Source organism: Schistocerca gregaria, chromosome 6, assembly GCF_023897955.1.
Source record: "Schistocerca gregaria isolate iqSchGreg1 chromosome 6, iqSchGreg1.2, whole genome shotgun sequence".
Taxonomy (NCBI): Eukaryota; Metazoa; Arthropoda; class Insecta; order Orthoptera; family Acrididae; genus Schistocerca; species Schistocerca gregaria.
In genome coordinates this window covers 387,504,009-387,529,304 of record NC_064925.1, presented here as the reverse complement: position 1 = coordinate 387,529,304, position 25,296 = coordinate 387,504,009, and the positions used below count along the sequence as shown (strand labels likewise).

Sequence of the window (25,296 nt, the reverse complement as noted above, 5' to 3'; positions counted from 1 at the left end):
TGTATATCGTGTTACTAAATACAGCACTGCGTCCTTCTTTGTCGTCTTTCCTTTGTGTTGTGATGGTTATATGCGGTTTACGTTCATTTGTAGTGTATGTTTGTACATTTTTCTTCCTTTAATGAGCGTCAAAGCATAGGTACACATGGTGGCAAATATCAAAACACTGCTTACAAAGCATTTCAGCGCCCCACAGCGGAATGATCTCAGATCTATTGAACGCAAACCAAATACGACTAACAAAGGTTACTGAAGTAGGGCAGCACTAACGGTCAAAAGTTTGTTTGACGAAAAAAAAACTTGAGGTAACAATGCTAAGCATTCTATGGCCCGGAATTCACCAAGATAGGCGTTGTAATACAGAGGTTGTTGTTGTTGTTGTTGTTGTTGTTGTTGTTGTTGTTGTCTTCAGTCCTGAGACTGGTTTGATGCAACTCTCCATGCTACTCTATCCTGTGCAAGCCTCTTCATCTCCCAGTACCTACTGCAGCCTAGATCCTTCCGAATCTGCTTAGTGTATTCATCTCTTGGTCTCCCTCTACGATTTTTACCCTCCATTCTGCTGCCCTCCAGTGCTAAATTGGTGGTCACTTGATGCCTCAGAACATGTCCTACCAACCGATCCCTTCTTCTAGTCAAGTTGTGCCACAAACTCCTCCCCAATTCGATTCAATACCTCCTCATTAGCTATGTGATCTACCCATCTAATCTTCAGCATTCTTCTGTAGCACCACATTTCGAAAGCTTCTATTCTATTCTCTTCTTGTCTAAACTATTTATTGTCCACGATTCACTGCCATACATGGCTACACTCCATACAAATACTTTAAGAAACGACTTCCTGACACTTAATCTAAACTCGATGTTAACAAATTTCTCTTCTTCAGAAACTCTTTCCTTGCCAATGCGAGTCTTCATTTTATATCCTCTATACTTCGACCATCATCAGTTATTTTGCTCCCCAAATAGCAAAACTCCTTTACTACTTTAAATGTCTCATTTCCTAATCTAATTCCCTCAGCATCACCCAACTTAATTCGACTACATTCCATTATCTTCGTTTTGCTTTGGTTGATGTTCACCTTATATCCTCGTTTCAAGACACTGTCCATTCCGTTCAACTGCTCTTCCAAGTCCTTTGCTGTCTCTGACAGAATTACAATGTCATCAGCAAACCTCAAAGTTTTTATTTCTTCTCCACAGATTCTAATACCTACTCCAAATTTTTCTTTCATTTCCTTTACTGCTTGCTCAATATACAGATTGAATAACATCGGGGAGAGGCTACAACCCTGTCTCACTCCCTTCCCAACCACTGCTTCCCTTTCATGTCCCTCGACTCATATAACTGCCATCTGGTTTCTGTACAAATTGTAAATAGCCTTTTGCTCCCTGTATTTTACCCCTGCCACCTTTAGAATTTGAAAGAGAGTATTCCAGCCAACATTGTCAAAAGCTTTCTCTTCAGTCTACAAATGCTAGAAACGTAGGTTTGCCTTTCCTTAATCTTTCTTCTAAGATAAGTCGTAGGGTCAGTATTGCCTCACGTGTTCCAACATTTCTACGGAGTCGAAACTGATCTTCCTCGGGAATACAGAGAAAGTTTCCTCAATTCAGCTGCTTTACTATATTCCACGTGCTGACTGAGAATAATTGTGATCAACTAGATGTGGCCAATTTGAAATGTGAATGAAGCCTGTTGAGTGTATGCTCATTGAAAAGGCCAAGGTCAGGTATTGGTAATGCCAAGGACAAATTTGTCAACTGTTTATTACGATTGCCGAGCACAATGTGACTGCGGGAGAGAAAAGACAGTGGATCACATGGGCCTCTGTTTATTCCGCCCTGAGTCATGCAGTGATGAATTGATGACAGAAGGCAGTGTAGTTGTCGTTGCCCAATTATAGGAGAAGATATTTTAGTTTTCTCGTCTTTTGTACAATTATGTGAGTTACTTAAATTGTAAATCACATATGTTGTCTGAGCAGTATCCCATGACACTGTGCAGTTGTGCAATGTAGAGTTTTGAAGTTTCTAACTCGAGTAAATAAAGTCTCAGTGGTTTGCAGACTACGTAGCGGTATATACAGGGTGTTACAAAAAGGTACGGCCAAACTTCCAGGAAACATTCCTCACACACAAAGAAAGAAAAGATGTTATATGGGCATGTGTCCGGAAACGCTTACTTTCCATGTTAGAGCTCATTTTATTACTTCTCTTCAAATCACATTAATCATGGAATGGAAACACACAGCAACAGAACGTACCAGCGTGACTTCAAACACTTTGTTACAGGAAATGTTCAAAATGTCCTCCGTTAGCGAGGAGGGTACAAGCATCTACCCTCCGTTGCATGGAATCCATGATGCGCTGATGGAGCCCTGGAGAATGGCGTATTGTATCACAGCCGTCCACAATACGAGCACGAAGAGTCTCTACATTTGGTACCGGGGTTGCGTAGACAAGAGCCGTCAAAATGAAAGTCAAGAGGGTTGAGGACAGGAGAGCTTGGAGGCCATTGAATTGGTCCGCCTCTACCAATCCATCGGTTACCGAATCTGTTGTTGAGAAGCGTACGAACACTTCGACTGAAATATGCAGGAGCTCCATCGTGCACGAACCACATGTTGTGTCGTACTTGTAAAGGCACATGTTCTAGCATCACAGGTAGAGTATCCCGTATTAAATCTCGATAACGTGCTCCATTGAGCGTAGGTGGAAGAACATGAGGCCCAATCAAGACATAACAAACAATGCCTGCCCAATGAGTCGCATTTACAATTTGATCACGTTGGAATGAAGCTCATCCGTAAAGAGAACATTTGCACTGAAATGAGGATTGACACATTGTTGGATGAACCATTCGCAGAAGTGTACCCGTGTAGGCCAATCAGCTGCTGATAGTGCCTGCACACGCTGTACACGGTACGGAAACAACTGGTTGTCCTGTGGCACTCTCCATACAGTGACGTGGTCAACGTTACCTTGTACAGCAGCAACTCCTCTGACGTTGACATTAGGCTTATCGTCAACTGCACAAAGAATTGACTCGTCCATTGCAGGTGTCCTCGTCGTTCTAGGTCTTCTCCAGTCGCGAGTCATAGGCTAGAATGTTCCGTGCTCCCTAAGACGCCGATCAATTGCTTCGAGCGTCTTCCTGTCGGGACACCTTCGTTCTGGAAATCTGTCTCGATACAAACGTACCGCGCCACGGCTATCGCCCCGTGCCAATCCATACATCAAATGGGCATCTGCCAACACCGCATTTGTAAACATTGCACTGACTGCCAAACCACGTTCTAGATGAACACTAACCTGTTGATGTTACGTACTGATGTGCTTGATGCTAGTACTGTAGAGCAATGAGTCGCATGTCAACATAAGCACCGAAGTCAACATTACCTTCCTTCAATTGGGCCAAATGGCGGCGATGCGAGGAAGTACAGTACATATTGACGAAACTAAAATGAGCTCTAACATGGAAATTAAGCGTTTCCGGACACATGTCCACATAACATCTTTCCTTTATTTGTGTGTGAGGAATGTTTCGTGAAAGTTTGGCCGTACCTTTTTGTAACACCCTGTAGCTGAAGATGAGGCAGGGAGAGTGAGAGAGTTGTTAAGTATTGCACTGGCCTATACCTCAATTCGTCATTGATTCAGTAGCTACCAAAATCGTTGGATTATTACTTAAATCACTTTGGTCAGTAATTGCTTTTCTAGAAGTCAGGCGCTTTCTTAGGTTCCTCTTCTCACTATTTAATCGAAATTAGTAACTGGCCCGGAAGAAAACGCCCAAATTCGGAGTCTCCTCGCAAGTTAGATGGGCGCTGTTGGAGCGTGACGGGTTCCATTGTGCGTTGGACGTTGGTGTCCTGCCAGAGCGGAAACCCGTCCAAGGGCGGAGGCGCGGCGCATGCCAGATGAGCGTGCTCTGCGTCTGGGGATATCCCAGCAGCTCGTGAGTTGCGCCGATCTTCGAAGTCCTGGCGACATACAGATCGATGGGGACTAAGCTCTAGTTTAAAGGCGAATCACACAGGACGTCACAGGAACGGAACTGGTGACGACATTGTCAAATATAGGTGTGTTCATACTACACAGGAGGCCAGCATTGTGCTTAACCCAGTACTGAACAGCGAGAGTGAGATTATTAGATACCGTATACTGTACAAACAAGGACGTACCCAGGATCTGAACTGGGGGCGGGGGGGGGGGGGGGGGGGGCAGGTCATATTAGTCTAAACTGAAGGGAGATTTTGGGTCTACCTTTATCGATTAATATGTTGTGAAAGAAGGAGATGTACTGAATAACAATGTCTTCGTGTTCTAAATGAGTTTTTTTTCTTTGGGAGAATATGCAACTTGCTCGTCAAAAATCAGAACGTGCGTTCCACTCGCATTCTAGCCGCCGATAATTTCTTGGTAAATAATCTTTCTTCGTCACTTAGTAACAATCCTGAAAATGGACTCATTAAATTATGCAAGTGAGCAAGGGCTTCAGGCATCCCTAATGGGGTTATTACTGAAGTGCCCGGGGTAGTTTTTTTCCGTGATGGCCAGTTCTGTGGAACGTTTTAAAAATTATTTTATAAATCACTTGCACTAAATGTCTCGCCGTCTACTGCTTGTCATAACCTGGACGTCAACTGCTATTAATCTACAGTTAGCGTCAGCTGTAACTAAAAAATTAATAGTTTAGGAGCAGAAAAGCATTTTACATTTAAATATCGTAGGAGAAACGATGTTGTTCGTTAGAAACTTCACATAGACATATTCCCTTACAGCCTACAAGTGAAAACGCTGTTCCTTGGCGACGTAACATGCCTGCGAATAGCAGAGCGGATAGCTTATCGCTAAATTTATTGTTTGTGTAAACTTCCCTGCCGACAGTAACCCGCCAAAGATGAAAAAAATTACTCCCGGATCTGCGCGAACGAGTTAGAATATTTGCCCCCCCCCCTGTCCCTCGCTGGGTACGCCGATGTATACAAAAAGTCAGAATACAGTATCAGAATAAAATAACTACCAATGATATTTATTAATACGAAAGCAAAATGCACAACAAATGTTTTTGAAAATGGTTGTAGGGTAAATTTTCCTCACCGCTGACAAGTGAAAGAATAGGAAACATCTACATTTACGTGCCTGAATATATCACAAACAAACACATGAAACAAGGCAAATCATACAGCATTTTTATATTATCCATTGCATTGTTTTTCCAGTTACCAAATAACGCCACACGTATATTTTTCTCCTTCAATAAAGCTGACTTTTTCACAGTTAAAAAAGTCTTTTTAATGAAAACTGATTAATCTGTTTACAAGGCGTATTCTGAGAGTAAGGTCCGATCGGTCGCGAAATGGAAACCACAGTGAAAATCCGATAAATCTTTGCATAGGTATGTTGGACAGTGTCTCTGGTATGCCCGATGGTCGCGTCACGTCTGTCTTTTCAATTCTGAGCGCACAGTGAGCACGTATGAGTGTCCGTCAAATTGCGCCTGATTTGATGCAGCCCACACAACATAACTGTCACGCATTTCCTTTTCATGAAGTTCTCGGCCGTACTCTGCAGGGGCAATGAGGACACCCCTGCAGAGTTTCCGATGGGAAGTGTTTGATCGCCCTCCATGCCAGCCTGGACTTCGTTCCCTCAGTTTTTCATCTCTGCTGACATGAACCGCTCTCTATGAAGTCAGCGATTTGGCAGACAACGAACAGCAGATCAGCGCAGAGAATCAGCGAAAATTGCTGGCGGCTGCCTTCTATGACAAGGGTAGTGGAAAATTGGTACAACCCTACGACATTTATCTAGGACGGAACGGCGACTATGTAGAGACATTGCTGGAAGGTGTGACAAACTATTGCAAATAAAACACTTTTGATTTTCATTGTGGTATCCATTTCGCGACCTATCGGACCTTACTTTCGGAATACGCCTCGTATGTTTTTACTTGTGCATAATTTGGAGCTGGCCGGTGTGGCCGTGCTGTTCTAGGCGCTTCAGTCTGGAACCGCGTGACCGCTACGGTCGCAGGTTCGAATCCTGCCTCGGGCATGGATGTGTGTGATGTCCTTAGGTTAGTTAGGTTTAAGTAGTTCTAAGTTCTAGGGGACACAGATGTTAAGTCCCATAGTGCTCAGAGCCATATGAACCATTTTTTTAACCACAATTTGTATATATATTCGTAAAAATATTTAGTTCCTCATGGAACGTTTGCAGTGTGTCACGATAAAGAAGCAAAACTAAAGTAAAGCTAAGAACGCGCGCGCGCGCGCGCGCGCGCGGACTCGAACCTCACACAGTCCATCACTGCAGCGCCTTAGACCGGGAAAGCCCTTTCTTTGGTGGGATGTTCTTCAACTCACACCTCATATGGCTTGAATGCCGATTATGTCGTCAAAGCGTTGAATTCCGTGTGAAATTTCTGCGCTTTGTGGTTTTTTGGAAGGTGCGTATTGATGACTTTTTTTTTTCAGGAAAGAACTGACCGCGTTTGGCATTTCAATCAAGTCGCGGCAGGCGTCGACACGTCGTTGTTTTTCTTCGGGAGTCAAGGAGTGCGAAACAGACATTGGACCACTTTTCTATTCTCCAAAATATTCTGCAGAATGTCTTGAACATTTCATTTAGATATGTTGCTCACGTTCCGGTTTGTGACACAACAACGTTGACACATTACGGCCGCACGTGCACTGCTTAACACTGCCTACTGACAATTGCTGGTCAAATGCACATCTGTTGTTTAAGGTTGTTAGTTCAAGCTACCACCGTAATTACATCGCTGACGTCACTGATACGCCAAGAATAAAATCAGTCGAAACTTTTTGGACAGATCGTGTGTATATACGACTCGAACTCCTCTCACATCATTAGAGGACGACAGTGTTCCCACCAGCTTCAGCGCCAAAATTTTCTTCCCGAGAAGCCTTGACGTTGACGTGCTGTACGGCTCTTCGAGTGCCTGCGTGAATGCCGCCATTTGAAATCTGTCGTGCAATATATTGACGTTCCGCTCCATTTCGTCAAGTGTCAATGATCTTTACTGAGACGAGAATGGAGTGGGGGGGTGGGGGTTGGGGGGGGGGGGGGGGAGCAATTTACTATCTGGCACTACAGTAATAAGCCAAGTTCACTGACACTACTGACACAAACAGCAGAATTGCCGACAAATGAATTCGTGTCGTGAACTGATAACCGACACTGATACTAAGAGCTACAATCAATGAAACCACAAACAGAATAGCAGGGTCGGTAAACAGGTGATCTGGTGGCAAGACACGGACAGCTTTCGTGCCTTGTCAGTCATCGCCGGTATAGACACGGCGGGCTTGTGTCCTAAACTGCAAAAAATAATGAATGTGTGTTAATAGAACCACATTCGTTTTGCATATGACATTTTTTCTTTGTGTCCACCCAGATAAACTTCAACAACAAATGGAGAGCTCAATAGATAAAGCTTGAAAGCAGGCCTGAAAATCAATTACAATAGAACTGGGATGATCAACACGTCAAAAATAGAGCAAATTGACAATTAAGCCGGACGATGAGGAAAAAAGAAATAGATGAAAACTAATGGACTGAATTGCATTAGGTAAATATGGTTTTCAAAACAGTTTCCGGTGTGTGCGGAACCGAAATTTTGTGATCAGTGAATATTTATAGTGTTGACGTATGTTCGTGAGACATGAACTTTCATTCAGAAAATCTTTGTAAAACGCTGGAGGCTTGCTTAGCACGTTTAAAGTCGGAGATCAATAGGCGAGACAAGGAAACAATTAGGGCTTGGGCTGAAGTGGGGTTTGTATTATTTTTTCACACGAAGAAGGACCTCGGCACGTGGCTGTCGAGAGTAGCTTTTTAGATAGAAGTCATAAGATGGCGCATGGCTTGTAACTGCGGACCGATATTCACTTGTTTGCGCTCTCTACCAACCTTACCTTTCAACCAATGAGCCCCCGAGTCTTTAAGTCTTTAAAGAATCGAACTCCCACGTATGAAACATCTTTAAACGTCTAATTTCTTTACAATTGAGTTAATTTGTTAAATATTTGGCGTTAAGCGGGAAGCGAGAAAAGACTTAGAAAAGGTCTGAGATTGTGTTTTAAGTTTGTTGGAAGTCACTAAGTGCTCTCATTGTACGATACTGGACGAATATAGTCTGGGTGGCGCGTAGTGGCTCCAGACATATACAGTTTCAAACCGTAGTACCTGACTTCTTGTGTTAATCTTTTAACGTGAGGTTATCTCTAATAGTGAGTAGATTACGACAGCATATTATCTTTTTAAATTCAGTCAATACCTCTACGGGATATTGAAAATCAAACATTTGTTGCACCTGTAATCCTTTAGATAGGCAACTGCAACTGTGTCACGGCGACCGTGTCCTGGTTTATCCGGTAAATAGATAGATACTGTGTGATATATGTATATATAGTACGCTGACATACTTGTAGCCATATATTACTTATGTGATTTGTTAACGTTGTGATTATTTATCAACACATCCACTTTCCAGTATTTGTATCTACAGTGTAATATAAATACGTTTGTGAGAAAGTAGACGTACTGAACACAGTGTCGTCTGCTAGCTTAGGTAGACTAGGTTGGATACGCCGAGAAAGTCGTCACTATCGACCGAGAACATTTTATTTCAATCGATGAAGCTACTACAGTCGTCCATCGAACCGAGAGGCCTTTTAGCATGAATAATTAAAAATTGTGCCGTTGGTGAAGTTGAAATGGAGGTGGGCAAAGCTTGTAATCGTAGAATCGCAAAGAAGCCCTTTGCTAGAATCCAAATCGTTAGTGAAGATAATGTCGTCGTCTAATAGGTATGGGTACATGGCAGTAGATAAAGCTCCCCGTACACGAACAGTATGTCAAACTTTACTACGTTTGTGAACTAATTGACCGTTTTCAGTGCTGTTTGACGTGGTTTTCAAACATAGAGGATGTTTGGCTTGTTTGAGAGAAATTTTGATTGACGTTAGATTTTATAAGATAGCGGACGTTTTTGTATCCTTTTTTCCCACCCAACAGTGAAAGATACGACAGCGTGTTTCGACAATTCAGGAAATTCATTAGGGCCAAGCTGTATCCTCGAATGAAGGTACATATGCTTATATTTTTCATATTTGACTCACGCAGGCGATTATCGTATCATTTATGACGGTACGAATGTCAGGACGACAGAACAACCAATCCCCGAGTGGAGAAAATCTCCGACCCGGCCCCTTCGGTTAGCGGTCTGCCGAGCTGACGTGTCGATGTTTCGCCGGGCACGTTTAGCGAAAAGGAGTTGTTTACAATTTATCTCACTGTATCGTGAGTTTCCACAACTGTAAACTGTGCCATCAAGATTGAAAACGAAATAGCGCTGTCATTTACCAGAATGGCATATGCATTGCGTCTTTCCCAGCCATAGGTTACACAGCAAGAGGTTAAGTAAAAAATAAATATTCTACGCAAAACATACAAGCGGAAGTGCAACAAAATAAAATAAATCGAAGCTCTCTTGTTCTTCCCTGGACGATGTGTATGTTCTCACATTGTGTTACTGTGAAGAACTGCCATTAGAATACGAAGTGCCGGTCTCTGTGACCGAACGGTTCTAAGCGCTCCTTGCTGCTGCTACGGTGACAGGTTCGAATCCTGCCTCGGGCATGGATGTGTGTGATGTCCATAGGTTAGTTAGGTTTAAATAGTTCTAAGTCTTGGGGCCTGATGACCTCAGATGTTAAGTCCCATAGTGCTCAGAGCCATTTGAACCATTTTTAGAAGACGAAATAGTAGAGAAAATATTTTCGTATATTTGTGTTCTTTTCAATGTTAGAGCGAGGTAACTCGGTCATTAAAAGTTTGGCTAACTATTCATAGAAAGTTACTGTAACCATGAGGTTCCACTTAATATTTCCTTTAGCAGAATGTCGTGGGTTCAAACGGCTCTGAGCACTGTGGGACTTAACACCAGAGGTCATCAGTCCCCTACAACTTAGAACCACTTAAACCTAATTAACCTAAGGACATCACACAGATCCATGCCAGAGGTAGAATTCGAACCTGCGACCGTAGCAGTCGCGCGGTTCCTTACTGAAGCGCCTAGAACCGATTGACCACCGCGGCCGGCAATTTCGTGGGTATATCAACCATTCCATGGAGAGCTGCATCAAACCAGCCTCTGGACTGAAGATCACAACAACAACAACAACAAGATAAACCATTCCCTGGAGCAGCGTCTTGTTTTCTTCTTCTTCGGTAAACACAGTGCCAGAGTCAATTTTAGAAACGCTTTATCTACATTTGCAGTGATTGCCATTGGTGTCAAAATACTACACGACACGAACAGCGTCCGCTTCAAAAGTGATGTTAAATTGGCAGACATTGTTAATACGTGCACGGACGTGTTTGACAAACCCTTGGTTAGGTAATAACGAGTTTGACAAACACGTTTCATTGTGTACGGGCTGCTTAAAGAGCGGGTGCTATAAGGATTGCTATAGCTGAAGACATTAATACGTGGAGAAGTCTAGAGGAAATGATTATCCGACAGTGCATCTCAGTGATGATGATGATGATGACATTCTATATGCAGGCTATCCATGTAAGGCCTCAGCGAGCGATAGATTTGAAGCAAATGTGGTGCCTTCGATCCGACGCTGCACCGTATTAGCGTGTTGTGGCGTGACGTAAAGGCAGTCGGACGGTGGGTGACGTGGCTGAAGTGCGCGGGCGTCCCCCAGGGTCGCTGCTAGCAGCTGGCCCGCTTCCGGAGCCGCCAGAACAAAGCCGCTCTCTTCAGTGGGCGGTGCTGTTTGTTGTCCCAGGCTCTGTCGCTCCTGTACCTTCGTTACCCAGCGCCCGCCGTCCTGTCCTGCGCTTTGCTCACAGATTTTTCTGGATGACACACAGGAGCCACGTCGTTAGGAAATTGTTGCGAAACCACGAAAGACTCATACATCGTCTACATCTTCATCTATATACCGCAAGCCACGTTATGGTATGTGGCGGAGGGTAGTTTATCATAGACACTTCCCTATTTTCTGTTCCAATCCCGAAAGCTGCACTGGGGGTACCAATGTTAAGTGTACGTGTGACCTCAAATCTCTTTTAATTTTGCTGTCGAGATCTTTTCCAGAAGCATACTTAGAGGGAAGCAATATCTTGATTGACTTTATAGGAATGTTAACAGTTAACCACACCGTGATGCATAAAACCTCTCTTGTAGCGCCTGGCACTTGTGTTGGGCGAATATCTTCCTCTCCTGCTAACCGAAGTTGTGACAAAACGTGCTGCTCTTCTTTGGATCTTCTCGTTTTGCACTATCGTTACTGCGACGTAAACGTCTCAGAAAGATGAGCAAAATTCAAATATCGGCCGAATGAGTGTTTTGCAAGCTATTTCCTTCGTGGGTGAACTACACTAAGGTTTATTCTAAGGATTGAGTGTGGTATCCGCCTCTCCTGTGATTACTTTCGTGAGGTCGTTCCAGTTCAGATCGCTTCGTGTGCATATTACAATGTATTTAGCGGGTGAGACTGTTTTCAGTGGTTTCGGTGAAATTAAAAAAAAAAAAAAGTCAGGTCTTTCCGTCAGTTAAGCTCGCATATGTTGGGGACCAACCGACAGTGCCTGCACCAAGAGTCGATCCTCTGCGGGTTTTCCTACATTACGCTAGTTTTCTAACACCTCATTCGATACAGCGGTCCCTTATAGGTCTAGTGCGGTATTCGTTTTATCAATATGTATTTACAGGGAGAGTAGAACACGAAGAATAAGCAGCAAGTAGCGTCTGACCCCTAAGCCTCCAGATCTCAGACACTGAGATAGATACCAAACGTTGTGTGTCGATGAAGTAGCAACCAGAAAACCGATTTAGTTCGTGCTGTGCACTGTTCTCCACTAGAACTTGCGTGAACGGTAATTAAAAGTAACACTAGAATTACACGGAGTGTATGAAAAGCCTGTCTGTGGAATGTGAATGTGATCTCTGGTAGGTGAGTTCCCAGAGCGTATCGTTGTACTAAAGGTCCCGAGTTCGACACCCACTGATGGCGATTTTTTTTTTAACAGCGCGTGAAATTGGTACATGGGAGAACATTTTTCTGACATGTAGAGAGCCGTTTCGGAGTTGGTAGCAATGTTCTTTTGGCAGCAGCAAACCTATAGCGTAAATTTGTATAGATAACACTACACCTACCTATACAAATGCACGGTATAGGTTTGCTACTTTCAACTACCGAAGCGAAATCAGACTGCCAAAAGAATATTACTACGAACTCCGAAACGTCCTTTTACATTTCAGAAAAATGTTCTCGCATATAACAATCCCACGCGTAAACTGTTAAAAATATCGCCGTCAGTGGGTTTCGAACTTGGGACGTTTAGTACAACGATACGCTCTGTCAACTCACCTACCAGAGATCTTCAGATATACATCTCAAAGGTACTCTTTTCATACACTCCGTAGTGTTACTTTTAATTGCCATTTACGCATGTTCTACTGGACGACAGCACACAGCACGAACTAAATCGATTTTTTGGCGGATACCCTATCGCTACACAACGTTTGGTACGGACCTGTGTGTCTGACATTTGGAGATTTGGGGTGTAGCAGACAACGCTGGCCAGGGCGGTGCCTTCACTGTTGAAGTACAGATTGTTCTTCGATTTTTACTGCCCTATTAATACATATCGATGAAACTAATATCGGACTAGACTGGACTAAAATGGGCACGTAGAATTCCGTTTTTAAAATCATATTGTTTGTAACGGAAAACAAACTGACGCTCCCCGTCGACACTAGGTGTCGCATGGAAGACGTGGAGAGCAGTATTTATTTGCTCTGATTTCAGCTTAACCTTGTAAAAACGAAATTGCAAGTATCTGCCGAAGCACCACAAGAAGTGCTCGTGACGTCTCTTCTGAGGGACACCCTGTATAAATGGCATGGCGGATAACGTCTGTAGCCGTATTAGGTAGACGACGCATTGTGTACGGGAAGGTGACCTCGTTAGAAACTAATTACGAAGCTAGACTTTCACATGCTCAGCGTCTTACGCGGAGATCGACAGCTGACGTTAGACGTAAACAGATATAGCTGGTGGCGGAGCCTAGTTCCGTGTCTTTCCACCTTCATACTTAACGCTGTGGACGCGAGAAGCGAGGGCAAGGCAAGCCGACTAACGCCGACTTTATTTTAAAGAAGTTGGTCCAGTGGGATCTCTGAGACGGTTTGGCGACCGAAAGTACCCGTTGCTTACCTTGCCTCCCACTGAACGAAGCTGAGCTGCATAGACAAAGGCTCAAGTCCGATAACGACCATGCCATGCAGATATCATTACTAAATCCAAAAACATGTGCAAGATTACTGGAAACTTCTCAGGTTCCTTCTGATTTGGGTGGTCTTTCCTACCCTCTTCTCAAAAGAGCAGTTCGTGGTCTTGTGGTAGCGTTCTCGCTTCCCGCGCGCGGGCACCCGGGTTCCATTCACTGCCGGGTCAGGGATTTTCCCTGCCTCGAGATGACTGGGTGTTGTTGTCTTCATCATCATCATTCGTCCTCATTACGGTCGGAGGAAGGCAATGGCAAGCCATCTCGGCCAGGACCTGTCCTAGAACGGCGGTGCGGGTCTCTTGCATCGCCCCCTAAGCTCCTCGGAGTATGAGGCCTTATCATCTCCAAAGAGAACTTGCATTAAATCAATTTGCTTATCACGTTTGTAGCTGTATCTTTTCCATATACGATTAACATGCGTTAATACAGTGTACTAACAGTCATGATGTAATACCGAAACTGGTATATTGCTACAGGTGATGGGAACAGGTCAGGAACAATTTACTACCAGAGGAGTATGTGAAATGTATAGCACCGTCTGACGAAGTGATGGGGCTTCCAGCGAACTTTGACTGGGTGGTTGTATTGTCTTTTCATTATCATATTGAATTCCTATGTCAGAAAAATGCTCCTCTTCTATCTTAAAACACCTGAATGATGCGATCTCTGACTCGTCCTTTTGCGAGTATTCAGCTTTTGTGTGGGGCATGTGTACCCTAGGACCGTGGTCAATTGTGGAACGTACATTGAAAGAACGAGCATTTTTTTAGAGCGTGGTTGTAGATGTAGAAGTTATTTATACATGAAAATGTTGTTGGCAGATTTAGTGATGCTGACATACATTTGCAGATTCCGACACATGGAGGATTCCGTCCGTGACGATGCGACACGACTGGAAGGCATGTTCAACTCCTGGCTGTCACCCCGCCAGCAAGCATCCCAGAAGCACCACCACAGCGATGTCGAAATGCTGCCAACAGCTGAAGAGCGCGATACCGGTACGTATCTGAGTGGTTTGCAACATATCACCATAAATCTGCTGTCTATCTTATTTTCGATATACAACGGTTGGACAAAAATATGGAAACACCGCGAGAAATGCGTGCATTAACATACATGCTGATGCTAGACAAGCTTCCAGGTTGGGCTGTTGTATTTCACGACCAACGTCTCCTGTGCAATGTGCACGATAAGTTGCAAGTCTCATTCGTAGTCAGAACAGTGTTCTGTTTAGTTTTGAGTGCATTATCTCGGAGCTAAGTGTAGTCGAACGCGGGAAAATTGTTGGTGCTTATATGGTGGGTACTTCCGCAACCAGGGGAGCCAAATTGTTCGTTGTTCCAGTAGGTGCCATATCTAATATTTATGACGCATACATGGAAAGCGGAAAATGAAGACGACTTAGAAAAATTTCCAGTTGGCGGAGGAATAGCAGCTAATCCTTAAATGTGGAAAAATGTAAGTTGATGCGGATGAATAGGAATATCAAACCTGTAATGTTCGGGTGCAATGTTACTAGTGTCCTGCTTGACACAGTCACGTCGTTTAAATGTCTGGGCATAAGGCTGGAAAGCGATATGAGGTGACAAGAGCATGCGAGAACTGTGGTAGGGAAGGTGAATGATCGACTTCAGTTTATTGGGAGAATTTTAGGAAAGAGTGGTTCACCTGTAGAGGAGACCGCAAACAGGACGCTGGTGCGACCTATTCCTGAGTATTGTTAGTGTTCGGGAATCGTACCAGGTCGGATTGAAAGACGACATCGAAGCAATTCAGAGGCGGGCTGCTAGATTTGTTGCCAGGGTTCGAACAACACGGAAGTATTAAGGACATGCTTCGGGAACACAAATGGGAATTTCTGGAGGGAAGACGATGTTCTTTCCAAGTAACATTTTTAAGGAAATTTAGAGAACCGGCAATTGAAGCTGACTGCCGAACGATTCTACTGCCGCCAACATACATCGCGTTCAAGGACCACCAAGATATACCAGGGGCAGCCAAGACTTTGGCTCATGGTCTGTGACCGTGAATGAGTACCAAAGTGCTCAGTCTTGCTGCATGTTTCACCCACCGCCACACCGTGCAGTCTGCGTGTGGGAAGAGGCAAGATGGGGGGTGGGGGTGGGGGGAGAGACTGCGAAATTTGCACTACATACGACTTGGTGTTATGTTTCACAGTACTCAACAACATAGATCACAAACAAAATAAATTTGCGTATTAATTAATTATTTTTGGCGCGCTGAAGACATAATTTGTACCTGTCAGCATACAGGCAGACGCATACAATGGCACAGGTTTGCGGTTCTAGGCGCTTCAGTCCGGAACCGCGCTGTTGCTACAGTCGCAGGTTCGAATCCTGCCTCGCGCATGGATGTGTGTGATGCCCTTACGTTAGTTAGGTTTAAATAGTTCCAAGTCCAGGTGACTCATGACCTCAGATGATAAGTCCCACAGTGCTTGGAGCCATTTGAATTTGGGTACTAAACGTTTCATGGTGTACAGATCAATGAATCCGGTCTGTCGAACATCGTAATTTTTTGCTTCTCCGTTGGCAACTAAATTTTTAAAATCTGACTGCATGATATTGTAATGGCGTTTCATAGCAAATTTGCAGTACCCGTCGATTATGCGACTACATATTAGGTATTGGAAATTCTCATTCTACAGCTAAATCCACACTCCGCAAGCCACCTGACGGTGTGTGGCGGAGGGTACCCTGAGTACCTCTATCGGTTCTCTCTTCTATTCCAGTCTCGTATTGTTCGTGGAAAGAAGGATTGTCGGTATTCTTCTGTGTGGGCTCTAATCTCTCTGATTTTATCCTCATGGTCTCTTCGCGAGATATACGTACGAGGGAGCAATATACTGCTTGACTCCTCGGTGAAGGTTTGTTCTCGAAACTTTAACAAAAGCCCGTACCGAGCTACTGAGCGTCTCTCCTGCAGAGTCTTCCACTGGAGTTTATCTATCATCTCCGTAACGCTTTCGCGATTACTAAATGATCCTGTAACGAAGCGCGCTGCTCTCCGTTGGATCTTCTCTATCTCTTCTATCAACCCTATCTGGTACGGATCCCACACTGTTGAGCATTATTCAAACAGTGGGCGAACAAGCGTACTGTAACCTACTTCCTTTGTTTTCGGATTGCATTTCCTTAGGATTCTTTCAATGAACCTGTTTGGCATCTGCTTTACCGACTATCAATTTTATATGATCATTCCATTTTAAATCACTCCTAATGCGTACTCCCAGATAATTTATGGAATTAGCTGCTTCCTGTTGCTGACCTGCTATATTGTAGCTAAATGATAAGGGATCTATCTTTGTATGTATTCGCTGCACATTACACTTGTCTATATTGAGATTCAATTGCCATTCCCTGCACCATGCGTCAATTCGCTGCAGATCCTCATGCATTTCAGTACAATTTTCCATTGTTACAACCACTCGATACACCACAGCATCATCCGCAAAAAGCCTCAGTGAACTTCCGATGTCATCCACAAGGTCATTTATGTATATTATGAATAGCAACGGTCCTATGACACTCCCCTGCGGCACACCTGAAATCACTCTTCCTTCGGAAGACTTTTCGCCATTGAGAACGACATACTGCATTCTGTTATCTAGGAACTCTTCAATCCAATCACACAATTGGTGTGATAGCCCATATGCTCTTACTTTGTTCATTAAACGACTGTGGGGAACTGTATCGAACGCCTTGCGGAAGTCAAGAAACACGGCATCTACCTGTGAACCCGTGTGTGTTGCCCTTTGAGTCTCGTGGACGAATAGCGCGAGCTGAGTTTCACACGACCGTCTTTTTCGAAACCCATGCTGATTCCTACAGAGTAGATTTCTAGTCTCCAGAAAAGTCATTATACTCGAACATAATACATGTTCTAAAATTCTACAACTGATCGACGTTAGAGATATAGGTCTATAGTTCTGCACATCTGTTCGACGTCCTTTCTTGAAAACGTGTATGACCTGTGCCCTTTTCCAATCCTTTCGAACGCTACGCTCTTCTAGAGGCCTACGGTAAACCGGTGCAAGAAGGGGGCAAGTTCCTTCGCGTCCTCTGTGTAAAATCGAACTGGTATCCCATCAGGTCCAGCGGCCTTTCCTCTTTCGAGCGATTTTAATTGTTTCTCAATCCCTCTGTCGTCTATTTCGATATCTACCATTTTATCATCTGTGCGACAATCCAGAGAAGGAACTACAGTGCACTCTTCCTCTGTGAAACAGCTCTGGAAAAGACATTTAGTACTTCGGCCTTTAGTCTGTCATCATCTGTTTCAGTACCATTTTGGTCACAGTGTCTGGACATTTTGTTTTGACCCACCTACCGCTTTGACATAAGACCAATGTTTCTTAGGATTTTCTGCCAAGTCAGTAAATAGAACTTTACTTTCGAATTCATTGAACGCCTCTCGCATAGCCCTCCTCACACTACATTTCGCTTCGCGTAATTTTTGTTTGTCTGCAAGGCTTTGGCTATGTTTATGTTTGCTGTGAAGTTCCCTTTGCTTCCGCAGAAGTTTTCTAACTCGGTTGTTGTACCACGGTGGCTCTTTTCCATCTCTTACGATCTTGCTTGGCACATGCTCATCTAACGCATATTGTACGATGGTTTTGAACTTTGTCCACTGATCCTCAACACTATATGTACTTGAGACAAAACTTTTGTGTTGAGCCGTCAGGTACTCTGTAATCTGTTTTTTGTCGCTTTTGCTAAACAGAAAAATCTTCCTACCTTTTTTAATATTTCTATTTACGGCTGAACTCATCGATGCCGTAACCGCTTTAATGATCATTTGCGTATCACAGCATCTTCTTCCTGTTGGTTAAATTTCGCGTGTGTAGCACGTCATCTTCGTGGTGTAGCAATTTAATGGCCAGTAGTGTAGTTCACCCGCTATTTTATACGCAGACGAGGGTGTGTGTTGAGGTCACTGAAGAATATTTAACGAAAAACGAGAGGACGACCGCTGCAAAAGTCACTGCAGATCTGTATGTCGCACTCACAAACCTTGTCAACACCAAAACAACGCGAAGGGAGCTCCATAAGCAGGGAACTGCAAGACTAACTGGATTTCCAAAACCACGTATCAATGATAAAAATGCGCATAACAGGAAATCGTGATGCCGAAGCCATAAAGCCTGGACTTTGAAACGACGAGGGAATGTCATTTGGTCGGATGAGTCTTGTTTCACTCTTCCTCCAACTTCTGGCCTAGTTTACATGTCAAGAGTGGAACATAGCGGAGGATCGGTGATGATTTAGGCAGCCATAACGTGGTATTCCATGGCTCCCATGGTTGCTCTGTACGCCACGTTACTGCCAAGGATTATGTGACCGTTTTAGCTGAGCAGGTTAATGTGCTGTGTTTTTGGTTTTCCCTATCTTTGTCCATCCCCTGTGGTATTCTGCCGTCTGTCGTACCTCTACGAATTGTTTCATAGAGTTAATTATACTAGTTGGCAGATTATAATTATGAATCATTCGTAGCGTATCCACAGGATACCAAGTTTTCTCATTTTATGAAGTGCGCAGTTTTACGTTCCTCATCATTTCAAGCTAGTGATCAGACTCTGCCCACATTGAAAGCTTACCAAGGTCCACAGATTTTTTCAGTCAGTGCTTCATTACAAATAACTTTATAATCTGCGAGAAGTCTGACGCTTTTGTTTGCCTGATCTCTACTGTGCATCACGAGCAACAAGGGTCCCGACACACGTCTTCAGTAATAAACAAGAGTGATTCGATGTATAAGTCTGGTTGCATGGATGTTTTCAGAGCCTGTGGAGATAGATGGCGACATTGATGACATCGACGGCGATGTGGATGACGTGACCGACGACTTCCCAGGGAACTTCTTCAACATCTTCCATGGACCGACAACGAGATCGTGGTGGTCAGGGTGAGTACACGATAAACACTCACTTTACGGCCCTCAGATCTCAGCTTCGGATTTGTTGAGAGTAGATTGCTTCATTATTTAGTAATCTTCTCGGCAAACAATCAACTCCTGCCTTCTCTTCCTTCTTACGTTCTACCTGGAGTGGCTCTGTTTTTCGGATCTGTGATCAGACGAAACAATTAAAGACACTGGGATATTAGCTGTTTCAAAATGAACGATTGCAGGGACAAAAAACAGCTGAAAAGAGACTATTTTGGCATTATCTTTTTCGTACAGAAAGAATCAGCAGCGAGGTTTCATTGTTACACTACTTATTAGTCAAAAATAGTGTCGGTTGCCTCATATCTATTCTTGAATCATATGCCACGCTTGGTGGACTGTTGTTTCTTTGTTTTTCTATGGCAAAAACATGCGGTCCACAAGTACTTAATCTTTCGCGTAGCTGCGAATGGGGCGACATGGTTATATAGTTCTGCAAGTTATGAGTGTCGGTGTTTGGCCTCTGCCATGTCCTCCATTTGTCATATCAGGCCATTGAGTAATGTGATATAATTTGTTTCCTTTACACTTGGCGTGGCCGTACGAGTTTCCTGGTGTGTCGACCTTCCCCGTAGTACTTTATATATAGATTTTAAACTCTCTCCCAATATTTATACAGATATTAGATAATTTTCCACTGACTGCCCTAATTAAATAATCTTACTCAAAGGTAGCTCTTCGAATTTGTGTCCCCGCGCACCGTATGGTAACACATGGTACGGAAACAAATTATTTTTAAAATTCGCAAAGTTAAACGCCTGTTTCTTGTTGCAATTTATGTTCTAGGTACGTTTCGCCTTTTACATTGAGGCATCTTTTAGTGTATTTAATCTCGAACATTAGTTTTATTTTAGTACACAATATTTATAGATTTGAAAACGGTTCGCCTCATAATTTTTACATTAACAAATAATTACTTACAGTTATTCCTTTTCCGACCGAATTGTGCGTTTCCTCTCACTTGGTCACAGGTTAAAGGTCGCACATTGTCTCATTTTCACGTCGAGATCTTTCTGTTTTGTAGCCTACGAAAAATGGAAATAAATGTAGATTGGAGCAGTAAAAAGGCTGTTCATGTTATAAAATATTTATACACAAGAAGCGATCAAAAAGTTTCCGTTCCAAGGCTGTTCAGTCTAGAATCGGTATGCCAGTCAGGCAGAATCGTGATTATTTGAGGAAATCTTCCCACCGATGCACCAGGTTGAGCACTTTTGCTAGAATGCCGTGTTCTGTTCCTTCAGGTAGTTTGTGACTGCCTGCTGCACATCCTCATCCGACAGGAATCCTCGACCCTTGTTTAAGGGACCGAAGATGTGATAATCGCATAGGGAGGGATCAGGACTATAGGCGTGGGCGCTGGAGTGTCCCCCACTGGAGATGGCGTTACTTCTGCGTTACGACACTTGCCATATGGAGTGAAGCGCCAGCACTTCTTCGTGAACCATTCCAGAACGGTGGTTTTCGACAGACATGCTGTCCCATACACAATCTTCATTCTCTGATGGGTGTGGATATGTACTAGTGTTTGTTCTTCGGCAGCCAATAAAAGAATAACAGAGCGTTGATCCTGTTTGGGCGCATTTGGTAATAACACCGCCGTAGCTCACGTTTCCGCATTTACCGCACGCACGTCGGAAAGACACGAATGCAACAGTGATCCCTTGCCTACATGGCGGTGCTTATATTCCCGCATCGTAGACGCTTTACATTGCTTATACGATGCAGCAATGCCCTCAGATCAAAACTTTTCTTACACTAGATACAGATAATAGGCACACCAATAGGCTTGTAATTTTTGAAATCCTTCTGAAGCGGAAACCTTTCGTTCGAAAATAAAACGAAAACTTGCTTTTTAAGGTAGGTAAGTATTCGTGTACAATTCGCTCATAGAAACCCATCCCAAATTATAAACAAATACTCTACAACAAAGAGTGAATGAGAGGTCCGCCTGGGGCAGTGAACTTGCGCTGACCTATCAGAGGGTTTTCCGGACGTTGCATAGCAATTGTGCTCTGCGTTGGTAGCTCTACCTGTGATCCGAAATCACGAAAAGACGTTTGTTCCTTTTCCGTGCCTTCCACAAAAGTTTGTTGTTTTCACATAATGCGCGTATCAAAGATCCCTGTCACTGTCACATACCTCGCTATAAGTACGTGCATTTCTCTTCATGCCAGTTAGATGATGAAGTCCCGTACTCCTCTACAGAGCGTAGGGGAACGATTCGGGAGGCCCACACTGCCGTACTAGGCAAGGTCCTAGTGGATGTCGTTTGCCATTGCCTCCCCTCCGACCGTAAATGGGGATGAATGATGATGTTGAAGACGACACAACAACACCCATTCATCTCGAGGCAGGAAGAATCCCTAACACCCCCCTCCCCCCCCCCCCCCCCCCCCCCGGGAATCGAACCCCACCGCGAGACCGCCAGTCAGAAGACTTATGAAATTCGGTGTGTCTATATATATATGTGTGTGTGTGTGTGTGTGTGTGTGTGTGTGTGTGTGTGTGTGTGTGTGTGTGTGTGTGTCACTCTACGCCCTGAGAGATGCAGTCTCCAGAAAAGGGAAACGTAAGTTGGGGGAAGATTAGAACAACAAGTGTTGAGATAACATTGGACTCCGATGCAACATTGTCTCGAAATCTGGTAGAAAATCCGAAGAAATTCTGGTCGTATGTAAAGTACACAAGCGGCAAGATGCAGTCAATACCTTCGCTGCGCAGTGCCGATGGTACTGTTACCGACGACTGTGCCGCTAAAGCGGAGTTATTGAACGCAGTTTTCCGAAATTCCTTCACCAGGGAAGACGAATGGAATATTCCAGAATTTGAAACACGAACATCTGCTAGCATGAGTTTCTTAGAAGTAGATACCTTAGGGGTTGCGAAGCAACTCAAATCGCTTGATACGGGCAAGTCTTCAGGTCCAGATTGTATACCGATTAGGTTCCTTTCAGATTACGCTGATACTATAGCTCCCTACTTAGCACTCATATACAACCGCTCGCTCACCGATAGATCTGTACCTACAGATTGGAAAATTGCGCAGGTCGCACCAGTGTTCAAGAAGGGTAGTAGGAGTAATCCATCTAACTACAGACCTATATCATTGACGTCAGTTTGCAGTAGGGTTTTGGAGAATATACTGTATTCAAACATTATGAATCACCTCGAAGGGAACGATCTATTGACACGTAATCAGCATGGCTTCAGAAAACATCGCTCTTGTTCAACGCAGCTAGCTCTTTATTCGCACGAAGTAATGGCCGCTATCGACAGGGGATCTCAAGTTGATTCCGTATTTCTAGACTTCCGGAAAGCTTTTGACACCGTTCCTCACAAGCGACTTATAATCAAGCTGCGGAGCTATGGGGTATCGTCTCAGTTGTGCGACTGGATTCGTGATTTCCTGTCAGGAAGGTCGCAGTTCGTAGTAATAGACGGCAAATCATCGAGTAAAACTGAAGTGATATCAGGTGTTCCCCAGGGAAGCGTCCTGGGACCTCTGCTGTTCCTGATCTATATAAATGACCTGGGTGACAATCTGAGCAGTTCTCTTAGATTGTTCGCAGATGATGCTGTAATTTACCGTCTAGTAAGGTCATCCGAAGACCAGTATCAGTTGCAAAGCGATTTAGAAAAGATTGCTGTATGGTGTCAGGTGGCAGTTGACGCTAAATAACGAAAAGTGTGAGATGATCCACATGAGTTCCAAAAGAAATCCGTTGGAATTCGATTACTCGATAAATAGTACAATTCTCAAGGCTGTCAATTCAACTAAGTACCTGGGTGTTAAAATTACGAACAACTTCAGTTGGAAGGACCACATAGATAATATTGTGGGGAAGGCGAGTCAAAGGTTGCGTTTCATTGGCAGGACACTTAGAAGATGCAACAAGTCCACTAAAGAGACAGCTTACACTACACTCGTTCGTCCTCTGTTAGAATATTGCTGCGCGGTATGGGATCCTTACCAGGTGGGATTGACGGAGGACATCGAAAGGGTGCAAAAAAGGGCAGCTCGTTTTGTATTATCGCGTAATAGGGGAGAGAGTGTGGCAGATATGATACACGAGTTGGGATGGAAGTCATTACAGCAAAGTCGTTTTTCGTCGCGGCGAGACCTTTTTACGAAATTTCAGTCACCAACTTTCTCTTCCGAATGAGAAAATATTTTGTTGAGCCCAACCTACGTAGGTAGGAATGATCATCAAAATAAAATAAGAGAAATCAGAGCTCGAACAGAAAGGTTTAGGTGTTCGTTTTTCCCGCTCGCTGTTCTGGAGTGGAATAGTAGAGAGATAGTATGATTGTGGTTCGATGAACCCTCTGCCAAGCACTTAAATGTGAATTGCAGAGTAGTCATGTAGATGTAGATGTAGAACACTCAGCGCAGACTAAACAAATGAAACGTAAACAAAGGGTCAGAGAAGGTCCATATCTTTTAAGATACAGTGCATTTTCTATTTCATAGCCAAATGTGTTTTTGTTGCGTACCATCCTCGGCGAACATTACAGTTAATTTTGAAAATGATGCTTACATCCATATATACGAAATAGATCAACTTCGGGCTATTTATGGGAAAAGCTCATACTTCACTTTTTGAAACCTTACCTAATGTCTCATTATTTATCTAATGTCAGTGTCGCCTTTATATCGGAATGGTCTGGGAGAGTTAGGATCACACATCAAAGCCGATTTTTTATTATTTTTATCAGCTGGTATGTCCAATATAACTCCCTCATAAACAAGGATTCTATAGGTAAAACAAGTGCACATTTCTTCATTTTGTTCTAAGGATATGTTACTCTGAAAGTCAGGAGTTATTGAGATTAGGTATTCATGCCATGCTTTTGTAATATTTAATAGAAACGTGACTGAAAACAGATTTAACTATTCTTACAAATAGCTTAGGGTTTCTCTTCTTACTCTTGCTAGGAACGCATCAATAGCACTTGTTGGTCAAATGGTTCAAATGGCTCTTAGCATTGTGGGACTTAACATCTGAGGTCATCAGTCCCCTAGAACTTAGAAGTACTTCAACCTAACTAACCTAAGAACATAAAACACATAAATGCCCGAGGCAGGATTCGAACCTGCGACCGTAGCGGTCGCGCGGTTCCAGACTGAAGCGCCTAGAACCGCTCGGCCACACCGGCCGGCTGTAGATCAGAAAACAGAAGTACAGTTACTCACTTTCGAACTGAAGAGTTTCACACACAGCTGTACCAACGGTTTTGTTTTGAGCCTTTATCACGCTTATAGAGTTTTCTTTGGAAGTTGTACACCCTATTCAGTGGCGGCATTTCCTTCAAATCCGTTATTTTTTTATTGATTACCAGTAACACTAAGTATATTTTGGAATGAGACGTAGCTGTGATATTCCACTACATAGTGTCCAGAGATATCTTGAAAAATACTTGCTTTTAGGAACACGAGATTAATAAACCACAACTTAGCGTAGGCGATGTTATAATTAGTTTCGATTAAGGGACCGTTTTTCTAGTTAACTCCCGGCGATGCCGGTGGCCCATTACAAAATCTTGTTTTTGCTGAAGCGGAAGAAAGCAATACCGAAATTTATCTCCTCTATTGGGATCGGATGATATCGGAAATTCATCTGGGGACAGGGAGACGGGGACCAATCACGAGAAACTTATTAGCAGACCAGTCTGCCGACTCTCCTGCCTTCGGGCGTTTTATCGATTCTGCTGTTAACGTGCCACACCCTGGGCGCTATCGATTACCGGCAACGACGTTGTCGACCACACCCTCGACCAACGATGACTATACTGTAGAATGTAGCTCGTTTTCGTAAAGTCCTTGCAGACAAAGAAACCAATTCTAACTTTGTTTGGAATATCACAGTTAACAATTCTCCAACTACTGAACGAATATCTCCGCCATTTATGGGAGGACATTCATTTAACGTGGAACCGCCACCAAGTAGGAACTGGTCAATTTTTCACGTATGGAAATTATTGATGGGA

The 25,296-nt window shown here is 43.6% G+C and overlaps 1 protein-coding gene across 2 annotated transcripts in view; it reads left to right on the top strand.

Moving 5' to 3' along the window:
• Positions 1-25,296, top strand: part of LOC126278070 (transforming growth factor-beta-induced protein ig-h3-like) — a 172,188-nt gene that overhangs the window by 85,459 nt on the left and 61,433 nt on the right. For both annotated transcript variants that reach the window (XM_049977900.1, XM_049977901.1), the window contains 2 exons: positions 14,191-14,339; positions 19,143-19,266. In XM_049977900.1, coding sequence (XP_049833857.1) covers positions 14,191-14,339; positions 19,143-19,266 — 273 coding nt within the window. The remainder of the gene's footprint in view (positions 1-14,190; positions 14,340-19,142; positions 19,267-25,296) is intronic.